The sequence below is a fragment of the Perca fluviatilis genome, chromosome 8 (assembly GCF_010015445.1).
Source record: "Perca fluviatilis chromosome 8, GENO_Pfluv_1.0, whole genome shotgun sequence".
In the NCBI taxonomy this organism is placed as follows: domain Eukaryota; kingdom Metazoa; phylum Chordata; class Actinopteri; order Perciformes; family Percidae; genus Perca; species Perca fluviatilis.
In genome coordinates this window covers 9346642-9362532 of record NC_053119.1, presented here as the reverse complement: position 1 = coordinate 9362532, position 15891 = coordinate 9346642, and the positions used below count along the sequence as shown (strand labels likewise).

The following is a 15891-nucleotide window of genomic DNA, read 5'->3' as shown; positions in this document are numbered from 1 at the left end:
CCATGAGGTCAGTGCTGCTACTGGTGGTAGTAAACTCTATTACAACAATAGTATTAATGTTTCTTTTAAAAACACAGTTTAGACCATTTTAAAGTTGGGTCCAGCGGTGTTTTCTCACTCAGTTTCACCCAGTGTTGCCAGTATTGCTTAATATTTTATTTGCATGTTTTTTTTTTAATTAAATGAATACATTTCTTAATAATCAGTAATACAACTTGTTTTTAAATAAAATTCAGGAAATAAAAGGCATCCTTTCAATCAAACAGTAACAGTCTTAAAGTGCAAAAAGTGAGTATCTCTTTATTAGGGATAATACAGTATGAATCAATTCAATTTAAATACGGCTCCTTCCAGTCAGCAAACTGATGTGTGTATGTAGGATGAGATGCTTTATATTAATTGATTATGAAAAAAAACGTTTTCTCATTCTATTACAACTTTGTTCAATACATTTTGAATGGACCACGCAGTAATGAAGAGTCTCCTACGGCTGTACATTTTTGGTTGTACTGCTAAAAGGATTACAGTGTCAGATAGTTTTCACCACAGAGATAAAATCATCTGTTGTTGAGGTGCACAAACACCAAGACAGCTACAGTGAGTTTTCAAAGTGCGATTTGTCAGCATCCACAACCAAAAATTGCTTTTGTTCAAATTTAAAATGCAGGTTTGTGGTCCATTAAATGAAGAGAAATCAAATGTATATACAGAATGGCTATTCTGTAAAGTAAAAAAAAAAAAACTTCTATTACTTTAGTTTTGAATAATTGTGTACGTTACGGTCTCATAATTGGAAAAATCTGTTAGCATTCCATATCTTTACAACTTTAAATAATACATTGGATTTCAGTAAAATAGAAATGTATCACTCAAATTAAAATTATGCTCAATATATTTTCATATTTTTTTGAAATAGTTCAGCATAGATCCAGTCTTTATAAATCACAACCACAGTCCTCTTAAGCTAAAAATGTTTCATGTGATTTATGTGATCTGGAAATCAGTTTTTTTTTTTAAATAAAACTATTTTGTGGTTTTAAATTCTATGTTACTTTATTTGTACATAATATAAGAGTTTTTTTTTTTTTTAACTAAAAAGACCCCTATCTCAATAAATCAGTAAGTGTTAATCATAGGCATGACAAAGCAGAGCAAAACGACAAGACTTGTCCTTTTGGGAGTGTAAACTAAAGTACTTCTTCAGCAATCAGATTATAATAACCTTAATACAATTACTGTAAATTAAAAAAATATGTACAAAGTAAAAAGATGAGAACAGCATGACAAATAGTGGTAATTTCCATCAGTGAAGACACCACAGCAAGCCAAGTCATTTTAAATTATATAAAACTATTTAGTACTGTACACCCAAAAGACTATAATTTGTGTGTGTGTGTGTGTGTGTGTGTGTGTGTGTGTGTGTGTGTGTGTGTGTGTGTGTGTGTGTGTGTCTTCAGCTGCTCCCGTCAGGTTCTGAACTGGATCAGAACAGCAGTTTAGAACAGGTTCACATAACACGGCTCATAAGGCATGTGGGATATAAACATGCAGGGTTACATTGCACAGACAACAGAACAGCTTTACGAGTGAGAAGTAAATTTGGTTTTACAGTCTGACCAGAAAATCTGTGTCTTAGATTTGCACTCGAAGCACGGAATTTTTTTGGGGATAAAACACTTATTTAATTTCTGGCGTCATTAGATGACAAGATTGATACCACTCTCATGTCTATCGGTTAACTATAAAGCTAGAGCCAACAGCCTACAGGTTAGCTTATCTTAGCATACAGACTTGACACGCGGAAACGGCTAGCCTGGTTCTGTCCAACGGTAATAAATCCACCTACCGCCACCTCTAAAGCTCACTTCAATCAACACGCCATAAGCTTGTTTGAAACTTCGGTTCTGGTATGATTAAACAAATAAGATAGGCCTACATGTTAATTAGTGAGCTTTAGGGGTGCTGGTAGGAGAATTTGGTTACGTTTGGACAGAGCCAGGCTTGCCGTCCCCCCCATTTCCAGTCTTTATGCTGAAGGAGAATAAGCGTATTCTAGAACGTTGAACTATTCATTTCAATTTCAGGACTATGAATATATGAGCCATACTTATCAACCATCTCTGAATATGAGGTCTTACCTTAATTCACCTCCTTTGTCCCATTCATATCAACATGATATGAGGATCAGGATTCCTATAATAAAGTGCCTAGTTTATCCCAACACAAGTCTTCCCTACCCTCCCATGTTGGTTAAATTAACCCGAAGATTACTGTAGGACCTGTACTTTTGATTATTATGTGTTAAATTATTAGATTATAATTTATTATATAATTTTACAAATACTGCATTATAACTTCAGACAACGTTTTATCACACACAGTTCTCATTAAGTACCACATCTACAATATTTGGTTACAAAAAGCATCCTGGGACCTAATTTTCCGAACTGGTCAGTAAGAAGAAAATAAGTAGGAAACCCTGCTGGTTTCTTCTGCTTTTTAGGAAAAATCTCTTCCTCTGTGAATGTGACATTTTGTGTCTACTTGGTGCGGGTCGATTTCTCCTGTCATCTAATTGGCCCGTTGTGTTGTGTGTTAAGGCCTATGTGGATGACCCGCCTCATCAGCCAAGTTGAGTATGTAGCCAGCCATGTCGTCCTCTGTGGGGAAATCAGACATTACCCATGATTCATTGGCAGCAGTTACTTGCAAGCGACATATCGGACAGTTTCGGCTCTGCCCACTCCTGCAGAAACAGAAGAGAGTGTGTAATCATTACTGTTAGCGTTTGTTCATATCATGGATAACTAAATTGTCTCTATGACAACTTAACATGATTTACAAAGAAATAGAAGATTTATTGAAATGAGTTCAAGCTTTAATCCATCACCGTACCATTTATCAATGCACTTCTGACAGAAGCTGTGTGCACAGGGCAGAATAAGGTCAGCCTTTCCGTCCATGCAGATACAGCACTCCTCCTCATCAGTCAGCTGCTTCACTCTGCATGAGCACACAAAAAAAATGTATTTTCAATTATTTTCTAAAGGAGTAGGGAATCACTTTTTCCAAAAAATCTTATTTTAGAATGAAATGCCCGATGTTGGATGAATCTTGATGGCTTGCGATCAAAGAATTTGCCTGTGAAAAAATATCTTTCACTTTTATAAAATGACATGAAAATGCAAAAAAATCTCCCTTCAGCCCCCTCGCTCCTCCTATGGATGGGAATTCATCCAGGGGGATAAACATTCATTCTGCTGGAAAATAAGCTGTATAATCCATGATTTAAGCCGCTTTGGGACATTTAAGAACCCCTTTTTCTGTCGTCCAGCAGCACTGACCTCTGTGGTGAGTAGGTAAAAACTGCATTAATTGATTTCTTTGGCCACTTGGGGGCTGAAGCTGAAAACACAACATTGCATATTCTCAACCCTATGAAGTTGTTATGCTAAATGTGTCCAGCAGACTGATTGAGCAACATTAGCATTCATTTGGAGTTGCATTTCTGGTGCCCTGATGAAAGTCAGTCCAATATTCACTCATCTGTTTTTGGTATTCGACAACTCCTGATGGAAATGTGGTGGTCATTATTCAATACGTATGTGTGAAACATTGAATGTAAATTAAACGGTTAATTTCCAATGAAAACTCATTTAAAAGGAAAAAGATACATACAGACATGGAGTCTGTTTCTGACTGTTTCAGGGACCACTTAATGTGCACCTACAGTACCTGCCCATCCACATGCTGGCCTGGCAGGAGTCTGTGGAGGGGAGCTGGGCAGACGGGCCCTTGGTGGCGCCCTCTGCAGACATCACCTCAGCAGCCTGGCTGGTGATGTCACGGTACAGCTGGATGAACTGGTACAGGTTCATGATGCGTGATGCTTCCAGCATACCGTTCTCCTTGTTGATCTGGGGGAAGGCAAAGCCAATTACAGTATACTGTATGTACAGCCACATGCAGTCACAATCCTACACTGTTCTAAAATAGTTGGCTTTAACCAGTGTGGGCTTTTGACAGATAGTGGAACAAAACTAGTTCAGTTTTGGCTCTGTTTGGTACAGTTTGGTTATAGCTGGCATGCAAATTATCCCTCAAGTGCTCCATAAACTCAACAGTGTGTTCCATTAAAATGAAATTGCAGAATGACTCAACCACAATGAGTACAGGTGGAATACTGAGGGAAATATGTAATAGTTCTGCCTGCAATAACTTCACACCCCCACTTGTAATCCATGAAGAAAAATACTGGCTCATGTACAGAGAGAAAGTATTAGATAGTGCTGCTAATCCTGTGATACGAGATACCCTAAAGGCTTTGGGTATATATTTTTTTAGCAGCCACTGACACTCACATTTTTACAGGCAAATCCTACTAGGTTTCCCTTCACACCATTTCTTTTATAGATTCATTGTTTAAAACAAGTTTTCAGATTGAGCTACAACCTCTTAGATAATAGACAATAAGCAAGAGATAGGTCATGTAATAAAAAGATCAAACTATAGGAAACAAAAAAAGAAAATGCGGTCACTGAAACTGAAAAAAATGAACAAAGTCAATAGCCAAGCTCAAAACAAACACATTGCTATATTTAAAAATTCTAGATTAGGTTCTATACCTGTTTCCATATACTGTTTGATTCTAAAAAGACCAACATGCACGGTAAAGGTATATCTACAAACTAAACTGGTGTAACCATAATAAAGAGACACACATAAACTCAATAACATTCCTGACCACACTTTCTCCCACATATAATCACAATGTACAGGTTCAATTTCTTTCAGCCACGTAGGTCTTTCACAAAAAACAAATGTGTGGGAAGATGCTTTTGTTGGCATGTGATGCGTGTGCAAAAAGTAATTTTGGTCTCACCTTGGTACAGAGGACCCTGACAGCCACCTTCCACAAGGCCGTGGCATCGGATCCTGGCTCAACCTCAAACAGCAGGTGCTTCTGCTGTCCTGAAGCTAGCTTGGCCGTACTGAGAGAGATCCAGCAAAAGAGAGAGCGTACGTTCAACTCAATAAACCATTTTGCATAATGTTTACTGTGGTTAGCTATAAACACAGCTACACATGCAAACAAACACAAAGTAATGCCCAATTTTTTTTTTTAAACATTGCTACATTTAGCTTTTTCCTAAATTTAAACTATGTTTCTGACCACAAGTGCTTTATGTTGATTATTGTGTGCACTCTGCAGTTTCGGTGCTGTTCACACACTCTGAATTCTCTGTTGTGAACTGGGCTTTATAGAGTCAATACAGATCCAACATATGGATCGGTTCAGATCGCAAACCTGCAGATTGGAACTGGATATTCCTAGACGGGATGATAGACTTCTTAACCACTTACATTATGCTGCATAAATTATTTTATTCAATTTACCCAAATGATATGTACATTCTGAGTTTCTTTTGTCACACAACTGAGAACAACTCACTTTAATCATGTTTTCCTGCCTCTCAGTTACTATCTCTGAGAGCTAGTAAACAAAAATGAAATTGACAGAAGCAGGGATTGGTTTCTGGAGAATAAGATGAACCAAATCCTACTGTAGATGGTGGACTAGTACTGAAGCTAGCTGTGCAGAGTGTATCACTCAGTCAGAAAGGTTTACCTACAACGCCAAAAAGAAACGCACTTAAAAATCCAAAGCATTCATCCACCAGCCAAATTCTGGTAAATATGCAAGTGGCTGGTAGATTTGCTTCACTCACCAGCCAAAAAAAACCCAATGGTAATCTATTGAGTGGCTGGTACAATTTGAACATTCACTAGCCATTGACTGGTGGACCGGAAAGTTGATTTTGAACCCGTCATTCAGGTATTCTTCGTGAGATAACTCAAGTCAACATTCCTCACAGTCAGTGTTGTATAAAGTACTAGAAAGCAATACTTGAGTAGAAGTACAAGTATCGTACTAGAAAAAGACTTTGGTAGAAGTGAAAGTTACCTTTTAGAATATTACTTAAGTAAAAGTCTTAAAGTATCTGATATATACTGTACTTAAGTATCAAAAGTAATTTTCTGATATTTAATGTACTTAAGTATTTGAAGTAAAAGTAAAAGTTTTTTTGTTTTTTTTTTAAAGCAAGCGCTTAGAACTTTTATTGTGAACTTTATTGTGGCTTTCTTATAGTAAAGCATAAAGCATATTCAGGGATATCTTCTTAATCTCACTCATCAAATCAAAATCACATTCTGTTCTCGGACTTTTCTTAAAGTTCAAAGAACAAACAGCAGATTTTTAGAGCTGACATCAATGTACAGAAACATTTCTTGCAAATACGGCCACGGGTGTACGACGTTATCTTCACCACTATCCTGTTCACCGAGTTCACCGCTATCGTCGGGGTGGTCGTCTACGATAACGGGAGGTCCTCCAGTAGGTGCTCGTGCTTCCGTGGCGGTTTCAGTTGTGCGTCCTCCTCCTCCTTTAGCGACAAACAAGCGCTGAAATAGAGCGCGGAGCGTGCGTAATGCAATCTAGGAGCAGTGATTCGCCAAACCTCCCTTATTGCAGTCACACACATTTCTTCTAATTTTATTTTTTAGTAACGAGTAACGAAGATGCTTAGTGGAAATATAACGGAGTAAAAGTATACATTTTATCTAGGAAATGTAGTGGAGTAAAAGTGAAAGTTGGCATAAATTTAAATAGCGAAGTAAAGTACAGATACGTGAAATTTCTACTTAAGTACAGTAACGAAGTATTTGTACTCCGTTACATTACAACACTGCTCACAGTCATTTGCCTAGACCTGTTCATTCCACTGTCCCTAGAAAACCGCTGTATGTTTACATCTATTATTCCTATTTGTCTGGAACGGACTGTGACTTACACTTCGTTAAGTTCGGCCACTCTTGCCAGAAACTCCTCGTAGGTTAGGTAGCCGCTGTCACGTACCAGTCCGGCATGTTTCACCAGCTTCTCAGGCAGATGGTTCATCACCGCCTGACCTGAGAGCTGCTGGCCCATCCTGGCAGCAGCAGCACTTATGAAACGGCACTGGCAGAAAGCTGCACCTCATTCAGTTCTGCAGAGCCTGGTGGTAAATACATAGTTAAAAGGTCACTTGTTCTGTCAGTGTGTGGTAGTCTATATATTTATTTTCCTGGGTGATGTCAATCATTTAATATTTTATTTGAGTCACTGAAAACATAGATGTGATTGAAATGTCTGGAATCTGGCTAAAATTCTACAACAGAGTATCTTAAACCCGACTGCTCTCTCATCAGTCTGGTGCTGTGTGTAGAAATAACCTATATGCCACACAATTGTGAACCAAATTTCTCAGTCATTTTCAACTTTTAAAGCCCTGATAGATGGTTATAAAATCTGACAGAAGGTGCTAAAGTAAAGCAAGCATGAGATACAGTATTGTGTTAAAAAATATATAAAGCGTTAATATTTACTTATGAACTTAAAGGGGTGATAGAATGATTATATAGGGTATTTTACACTGTTCCTTAAGGTCTCCTTATAGGGTATGTAACATTGGTTGGGCTGAAAATTGCCCGAATGCTATTTTATTAGGTCCTTAACTACCCTGTGAAAATGGCTCTATTTGGAACAAGAGCTTTTCTTCCAAATATGGTATGCTCATTAATATTCCGAATGAGCTACGTGCTGATTGGTTTGAGCAAACTACATAGAAACACATGGGAGACTCTCATATTTCAGACACTGCAAAGTTATACATTGTTTATCGGGCTATTCCATTGCAAAATTCACTTCTGAAACTTTTTTATGCGAGAAATCAACTATGTAAAGCTCAAATATGGGCCGCTTTACGAAAATGGATGGCTAATTGCAAATTTTGTCCGACTGTGTGTCGAAGTTCAGGGCCGGTGCTGCCTGTGTTGCTGCCTCGCCGCCCGGCCTGCATTCCTTCACAGACCCCGGCCTGCTATGAGGTGAATTTTATAATGGAATAGCAGAGATCTGCGTGACCTAGCTAGATTCAGAAGACTACCTGATCTCAGGTCAGTTGTGTAGCCTATGTAAATGTTGGGGCGTGACCGTTCTCTTAATACACCCATGGGCTGACAAAGGTTCCGGTTTTTGGGAGGTTGACGTCAACTTCCAGCTTTGTTGAGATTCGCCCGTTTTCAGCGGCAGTTTCAAAATATGAAATTTTCATAGTAAAGGGGTGTCAATGGGATTTTGAGCTTCTATGTATGTCCTATTTACCCACCGAACTGTCGTTATTCAACTATGACAGGGTAAAATCGGTTTTGCATTCTATCACCCCTTTAAGATGTGTATTAAAGCGCCCATATTATGCTCATTTTCAGGTTCATAACTGTATTTTAAGGTTGTACCAGAATAGGTTTACATGGTTTCATTTCCAAAAAACACCATATTTTTGTTGTACTGCACAGCTCTCTCTCACTGCTGCAGATCCTCTTTTCACCTGGTTTCTGTTTTAGCTACAGAGTGAGACCTCTTTTCATCTTCTTCTTCTGTACTATCTTTGATTGCACTCGCACATGCTCAGTAGCTCAGATGTAGATTATGTCAGCTAGCTAACTCTAGAGACAGTAAAAGAAAGCCTGTTTCTCCAACTTTGGTCAGTTACAAGGCAGGATTAGCTGGGAGACTTCTAAATGAGGGCACACATGTAAGTAGTTCTTTTGTAGATTATGGTGAACTTGTGTGTGTTGTAGCAGATTTTGCTATTGAGAACGACGTAGCATGCTAGCGTTAGCGTTAGCATGCTAATGCTAACTGTTAGCATTCTAACGAGCTAACGGTTGTGGTTAGCCAGGTTATTTCGGACTGTGACAGTCCGAGCCGATTTTGAACAGCTCACTAGGAGACTGAAGGCAGGACACATTCAGAAACTGTATCTCACTCAAAACAGCATGGATGGATTTTTTTCAAAGTTTGTTTGTGTGTGGAAGCACCAGAGACACAAAAGAACACCCCAAATCCCAGAAAAAGTGATTTTTTCATAATATGGGCACTTTAACAGATTTGATTTGCTTACTTTAATTAGTATTTAAATGTCCTATGACATGCTGCTGGATGTTTTTATATAGACCTTAGTGGTCCCCTAATACTGTATCTGAAGTCTCTTTCCCGAAATTCAGCCTTGGTGCAGAATTACAGCCACTAGAGCCAGTCCCACAATGAGCTTTCCTTAGGATATGCCATTTCTGTGTCTGTAGCTATTGAAGAGGAGAGAGGAGGGGACAAGGTGGAGGATGGGGGTGTGGCCTTGACCAACTGTCATGCTTTGCTTGTTTGCAAGCCATGATGTCTCTCTCTCTCTCATGGGTGGGCCAAATTCTCTGGGCGGGCAAAGCAGAGAAAGGGGAGGTAACCTTTCCCCTTATGACATCATAAAGGGAAGATTCCAGATCGGCCCATCTGAGCTTTCATTTTCTCAAAAGGCAGAGCAGGATACTCAGGGCTCGGTTTACACCTATCGCCATTTCTAGCCACTGGGGGACCATAGGCAGCCTGGGAGAACGCATATTAATGTTAAAAAAAACTCATAAAAGTGAAATTGTCATGCCATGGGACCTTTAATTAGCATATTAAACAGGAAAACAAATTTGCAAAACCAAAATCAAATTATTTATTTCAACATTTTCTGATGGAAGTTAGGTCCGGTTATTGCTGGCATGCAAATTATCCCTTAAGTGCTCCATAAACTCAACAGTGTGTTCCCATTAAAATGTAATTGCAGAATGACTCAACCACAATGAGTACAGGTGGAATACTGAGGGAAATATGTAATGTTTCTGCCTGCAATAACTTCATACCCCCACTTGTCCTCCACGAAGAAAAATACTGACTCATGTACAGAGAGAAAGTATTAGATAGCTCATCTTGTGATGCCCTAAAGGCTTTGGTTTTATTTATTTTTTGCAGCCACGTACACTCACATCTTTTCAGGCAAAACCTACTAGGTTTATTGCTGTATTTCTCTTCACACAATTTCTTGATAGTTTCTTTCTTGTCTTTATTGTAGATTCCTACAACAGCTACAACCTCTCAGATACTAGATAATAGTCAAGAGATAGCCCATGTAATATAAAGATAAAACTACAGGAACTGCTGTCACTAAAACTAGATAAAATAAACAAAATTCAAAAGTCAATAGCCAAGCTCAAAACAAACAAATGAACGCATTAAAAAAAACACACACACCAGTGTTTCCTCTATGTTGATTGGCAAGTGGCGTCCCGCCACGGTATCAGAAATGTAGAAAATGAAAACAAAAAGCCGTCTATCAGCAGTGATTGTTACAGAACGCGGACACGCGATTCACAACGCGAGTGATCATTGTGCCACACTGTCCAGAGGACCCGTTTGAGATGGCATATGTGCATCCTTGAGAACTGTAAGTCGTATAACTTATGTTGTCAGTTCACTTAAGCCTGTATTAGTCTGTAGTTATTGCACATTATAAGTTTCACCTTCACCTGCTAGCTAAATTGCACGTGGCTGTTGATTCAATACAACGCCCCTGATATCATGGCATAGTAGGCTAAACCGTGATTATTTCAAACATTCATGTCCCGAAACATATTGGGGGAAATTCATTCAACATAATTCACAGCCAAATAACAATTAAAAGTAGGCCTATGTTATTTGAACATTTATAACCTAACCTGCACTCCCTCAGTTTTGGTGTCTGCGGTGCGCAGCGCCGTGCGCCGCTGCTCGGACCGTGCGCCGCTGCCATTTTTTTCCTCCATAAACTCCGCTCTCAGCTCCTCTGCCAGTTGCTGCATGAACTTCCTCCGGGACATTTTACAGCTGGTGCACTCCTTGGAGAGGATGTGTGCAATGATTCCAGCCAGTTGTAGCATGTATAAAGTTATATGAACGCGTAGACAGCTCCCGCCATCTACGTGTACTGCGCCTTTCACAGAGCGAGCGCCCGGTGCTTTTCTACTGATTCAGAACAGAGTCCATCCACGTCCTATCCTACGTTACCGACTCTGGCTTTGCCTTCAGCGCATCGGTGATGCCCACTAGAGTCCGGATCGGGCCGAATTTTTCTGTCCGAGCCCGGCCCGCGTCCGCCAGAGCCGTGACCGAACCCAGCCGGAGTCCGACAGGCATTAAGAAATTTGTGTCCAAGCCCGACAGTTAATATCAAATTATTTTGATATAAAAAAATGTTTGTCATACTAATGACACATGTAGGCTACGTTTGTTTGTGTGGAAAGCCATTTTTTATTAAGCAACTGTAGGAAGGCATTCGGAAATGTCAACAGATGAGGCACGTTAATAAGCTGTTAAAATCTTCAATGGGTTAACCTTTCCTGATCGTTTCCGACGGTGGTCAGAAAACCAGGGGAGACTGGTTACCTCCAGGGCCGACTGGTTACCTCCAGGGCCGACGTTATAACATGAATAACCACTAACTCTGCTCCGGTTGCATCTACAACACGTCTGCTTCCTCTTTCTCTATCTCTCTTCTGCCCACTTACCACCTTAATGCCCACATTGTTACTCGAGACTAGTTACTAGTTACGTTTCTCTGACAGATACTATGATTATTACTAAGCAATAGGTACAAGTGATTGTATTTTCTTTGCCTTTTTTGTAATGTATATAGCCTTTTTATGTATTTAAAAGAAAATACAGACTCTTTAAGGAAAAGTCCGGTACCAGCAGGATTGTATTTTTGTGTCAGTCAGTTCCGTTTAATACGTAAAACATTTCAAAATCCTAGAGGAAACACTGCACACACACATATGTCTTGGTCAGGGTTAACTTAAAAACTCAGGAGCAGCAAAATCATTTCACATACGGGAGACTCGGGAGACCTTGATTAATCACACAGGAGCGTTTGATGAATTCCCAATTGAGGATAATTTAGGATCACAGTACAGTGTCAGTGCCATCCCAACTTCTGAAGTCCCTGTCTTTATAAAACGTGTATTTAAACTCACAGGCAAAATCAGTCATGATCAAAAATCATGTGTTTACTTTCCCTGTGGCCTTGGCAGCGTGGGCAGCGCTGTCTATTACAGCTGCTACGTCTCCCGTCATCTATGGAGGCACAAAGTTGAAGTACTCCTCTGCCTGAAAAAGGTTATGAGCTTATGTTGGACACTGACCTCAATGACACCTGGGTACCACTGTCTCAACTTACACAGCATGAGTTCATAAGACAGAAATTCCACAACAGTCAGAGTTTGTAAACTGTAAATACTCTGATTTAGAACACATTACACAGACCAATTGATGTTGCCCAGTAACTTGATAACATACTGCATGACCAAAAGGTATGTAACTCATATTTGATTGTCCCATAAATATAGGCCTTAAAGGTCCCATGGCATGAAAATTTCACTTTATGAGGTTTTATAACATTAATATGAGTTCCCCCAGCCTGCCTATGGTCCCCCAGTGGCTAGAAATGGTGATAGGTGTAAACCGAGCCCTGGTTATCCTGCTCTGCCTTTGAGAAAATGAAAGCTCAGATGGGCCAATCAGGAATCTTCTCCTTATGAGGTCATAAGGAGCAAGGTTACCTCCCCTTTCTCTGCTTTGCCCGCCCAGAGAATTTGGCCCACCCATGAGAAAGAGAGAGAGACATCATGGCTTTCAAACGAGCAAAGTGGCAGTTGGTCAAGACCCCCCCCCCCCCCTTATAAGGGTACTCCTCAACAGCTACAGACACAGAAATGGCACATCCTAAGGAAAGATCATTGTAGGACTGTCTTTAGTGGCTGTAATTCTGCACCAAGGCTGAATTTCGGGAAAGAGACTTCAGATACAGTATTAGGGGACCACTGAGGCCTATATAAAAGAGACTTCAGATACAGTATTAGGGGACCATTAAGGTCTATATAAAAGAGACTTCAGATACTGTATTAGGGGATCACTAAGGTCTATATAAAAGCATCTAAAAAGCAGCATGTCATGGGACCTTTAACATGCTACTTTAACAGCCTCCAATCTTCAGCGAAGGCTTTTTCTTTGGGATTTTGGGACCTGACTGCAGGGATTTGCTCTAATTCAGCCACGACAGCATTAGTGCGATAGGAGGGTGACGTTGGGTGATAAGACATGGCTTAAAGACTTACGTTCCACTTCATTTTAAAGTTAACAAATCTCAGTAAAACAATTTAAGCTTTAATCGGTAATGGGAACTCAGATAAACAACCAAATACGCAAGGGAACGTCTTTCCATTTTCCTGGCAAATGCATGACGTACTCGCAGGAGCTGGACCTCAACTGTATTAGCTAGCTAAATTAGCATTGTGTCATAACGTCCATCTGACCAGTAAGATAACGTTAAATAATTTACCCGTCACTGTGAATTAGCAGCATTGTTTTCTTTTAAATACACGTTTAAAACACAGATCATTTTAGATACAATCCACCAACAAAACCTCAATTCAAACACGACTTGCTAATCTAGCTAAACAGCGTCATACTTGTCAACAGGAGCCGCACCACTTTTCACGTCACTAACCATTCAATAAAGCCATGGGTGAAAAAGCCAAAACCTCTCTAAAGAAAGATACAAAATGTAAATATGATCCTAGTCGTGAAATGAGAAAAAGGAAGGTTATTTTCTTACCAAACACTCAACATTAGAGGGAAGAGTTGGCGTTCAAACTTCCCCGATGGCTTCGCTGTTAGCTTGTTGACACAACACGGGCGCTGATTGATGACGTCGCAGTGCGTTTTTTTTGTATTGCAAATCAAGTACAATGACAAATTCCAAAATACATATTTACCAGGGGTTAGGATGTACATACAATATGAAAGAGTAAAAAAATAACGAAACATACATTAAATAATTTAGCAGTTCATGCAATTAAGACATTTACAAATAGTCTTTAAGGCTTTAGGGTTTGTAGAGTGCTGAATAGTTTGTACGTATTGTAGCATTTCATTCATAAAGATTTTAAATAGAGGTTTTCTGTTACAGAATTTACTTTTGTGAATGTGAAATTTTGCCGAGATAACAAAAATATTGATGATGTAATGTTGTTTTTGTTCTCATAAAAACCAAACAGCACGTCTTTTGAGAAAAGTCGACAGAAATATTTCAACAGATATATTGGGCAAAGTCTTTCCAAAAAGTGACAGTATAAGGACAGCTCCAAAATAAGTGTATGGTTGTTTCACGATCAACTCCACAGAAAGAGCAGTCAATGTCAATGTCATTTTTTAGTCTTTGCAAGTAATGTTTAGCTGTATAGCACTAATGAAGAAGTTTAAAACAGACAACTCAATGTTTGTTTGTGATTAAATATCTTGAAGGTAAGGTCCAAACTTTTTTTCCACCAGATATTTGAAACAAATCTTCCCCAGTAATGGGTAACATATGGGATGGTGATGATGTCCCTTTGAAAGAGGGATCTGATCCTTCTGTTTCGGGTTGAAGGGCTCGATAAAAGACATATTTTCCCTATTATTGTGTCATTCAATGACAACAGAAAGGGAGAAGGAAGTGGTTCAGTGTTACCTCTAAATAACGTCATCACACCTTTCGGAATGGCATCCATTAGAATAGCAAACTCTTTTGGGCTGACAGGGATGTTATAGAAGGACAAAACTCCAGAGTAATAATTAGAAGACCATCTGCATTGAATAACTGTTTGACAAATAGAATATTATTGTTAAACCAACTCTGGAAAAATAAGGACTTGTTTTTGAATAATATGTCCCTGTTATTCCATATCAGATACTTATGGGGAGAGAACCCGTGTTTGTAGATAAGAGACCAAACTAACAGCATTTGTTTGTGTAAATTTGCTACTTTAAGTGGTACATTTTCAATGTTGTAATTGGACAGAAGCAAAAAGGGAAGACACCCTAATTTAGAAAACATGTAATTTGGAATAATATTCCAAATGGATTCTGGGTTACAGAGACATTTTCTAATCCAGTTGACTTTAAAGGTATAGTTCGGGGGTAGTAAAATCTAAAAAGTTAAGGCCACCAGCTTCAGTTGTATTCCTCATAACTATTTTTTCATATAATGGTTTTTGTTTTTCCAGATAAACTTAGCTTAACTTAACTTTTATCAATAGACTTACAAAAAAAGGAATCAACATTTAAAGCAATTGCAGCGTATGTTAGCCTGGATATACCTTCAACTTTTGATAATAAAGTTCTACCTCTTAATGACAAGTCTCTCTGGAGTTGCAAAGAAGGCGAATTACTGTTAAGTAAAGTGTTTTAATTAAGTTACAAAAATAGTTACAAAAAACAAATTTGGAAAGTGATTGATAAATAAATTAGTATTCTAAGGAATCGAAGGCCTTAGAAAAATCTAAAAATAGAATAAAGGTATTATCATTATCATCAGTTCAGAATAAACTTATGAATCCAGAACCAGTCTAGCATTGTTTGCAATATGCCTGTTTGACTTAAAGCCAGATTGCGATTCGTCAATTATAGAGGTTAAGGTTCTTTTAATTCTATTGGCCAGAATAAGAGCAAGTATTTTGTAGTAATTATTTAGCAAACAGATGGGGCGCCAGTTGTCTATCAAAAGTATATCTTTTTGGGGTTTTGGAACGAGAGTGATAAGGCCTCTTGTTAATGTAGGCGGTAATACTGAGCAGCAACACAGCACATTCAGAAAGGACATTCAAAAGAAAAGGGCTCAGTTCATTAGAAAACTTCTTATAAAATTCTGTAGTTAGTCTGTCATTGCCTGGAGATTTGTTATTTTTAAGTTTCAAAATAGCATTCAAAACTTCATCTTGAGTTATTTTGCTGTCACTATTATTAAGACTATTATTAAGTTTCCAGCACAAGGCACCAGAATATAGTTTCTTTTTATGTTGATTGTCTGTTAGTCCACAAAGTTTGCTCTGCTGCTCATACTAACAAATACACACACTATAAGAATAAGAACACAGATCAATGCTTTTAAAAAATAA

The 15891-nt window shown here is 38.7% G+C and overlaps 1 protein-coding gene across 1 annotated transcript; it reads right to left on the bottom strand.

Moving 5' to 3' along the window:
- Window positions 1–274: 274 nt before the first annotated feature.
- rnf141 (ring finger protein 141) lies at window positions 275–13683 on the bottom strand. The gene is made up of 6 exons (XM_039809284.1): window positions 13572–13683; window positions 6855–7058; window positions 4883–4991; window positions 3736–3917; window positions 2896–3003; window positions 275–2746 (listed from the first exon to the last, which is right to left on the bottom strand). Exons 2-6 carry the CDS (start codon window positions 6989–6991, stop codon window positions 2596–2598), a joined length of 687 nt encoding a protein of 228 aa, XP_039665218.1. The 5' UTR covers window positions 6992–7058; window positions 13572–13683; the 3' UTR covers window positions 275–2595.
- Window positions 13684–15891: the final 2208 nt, after the last annotated feature.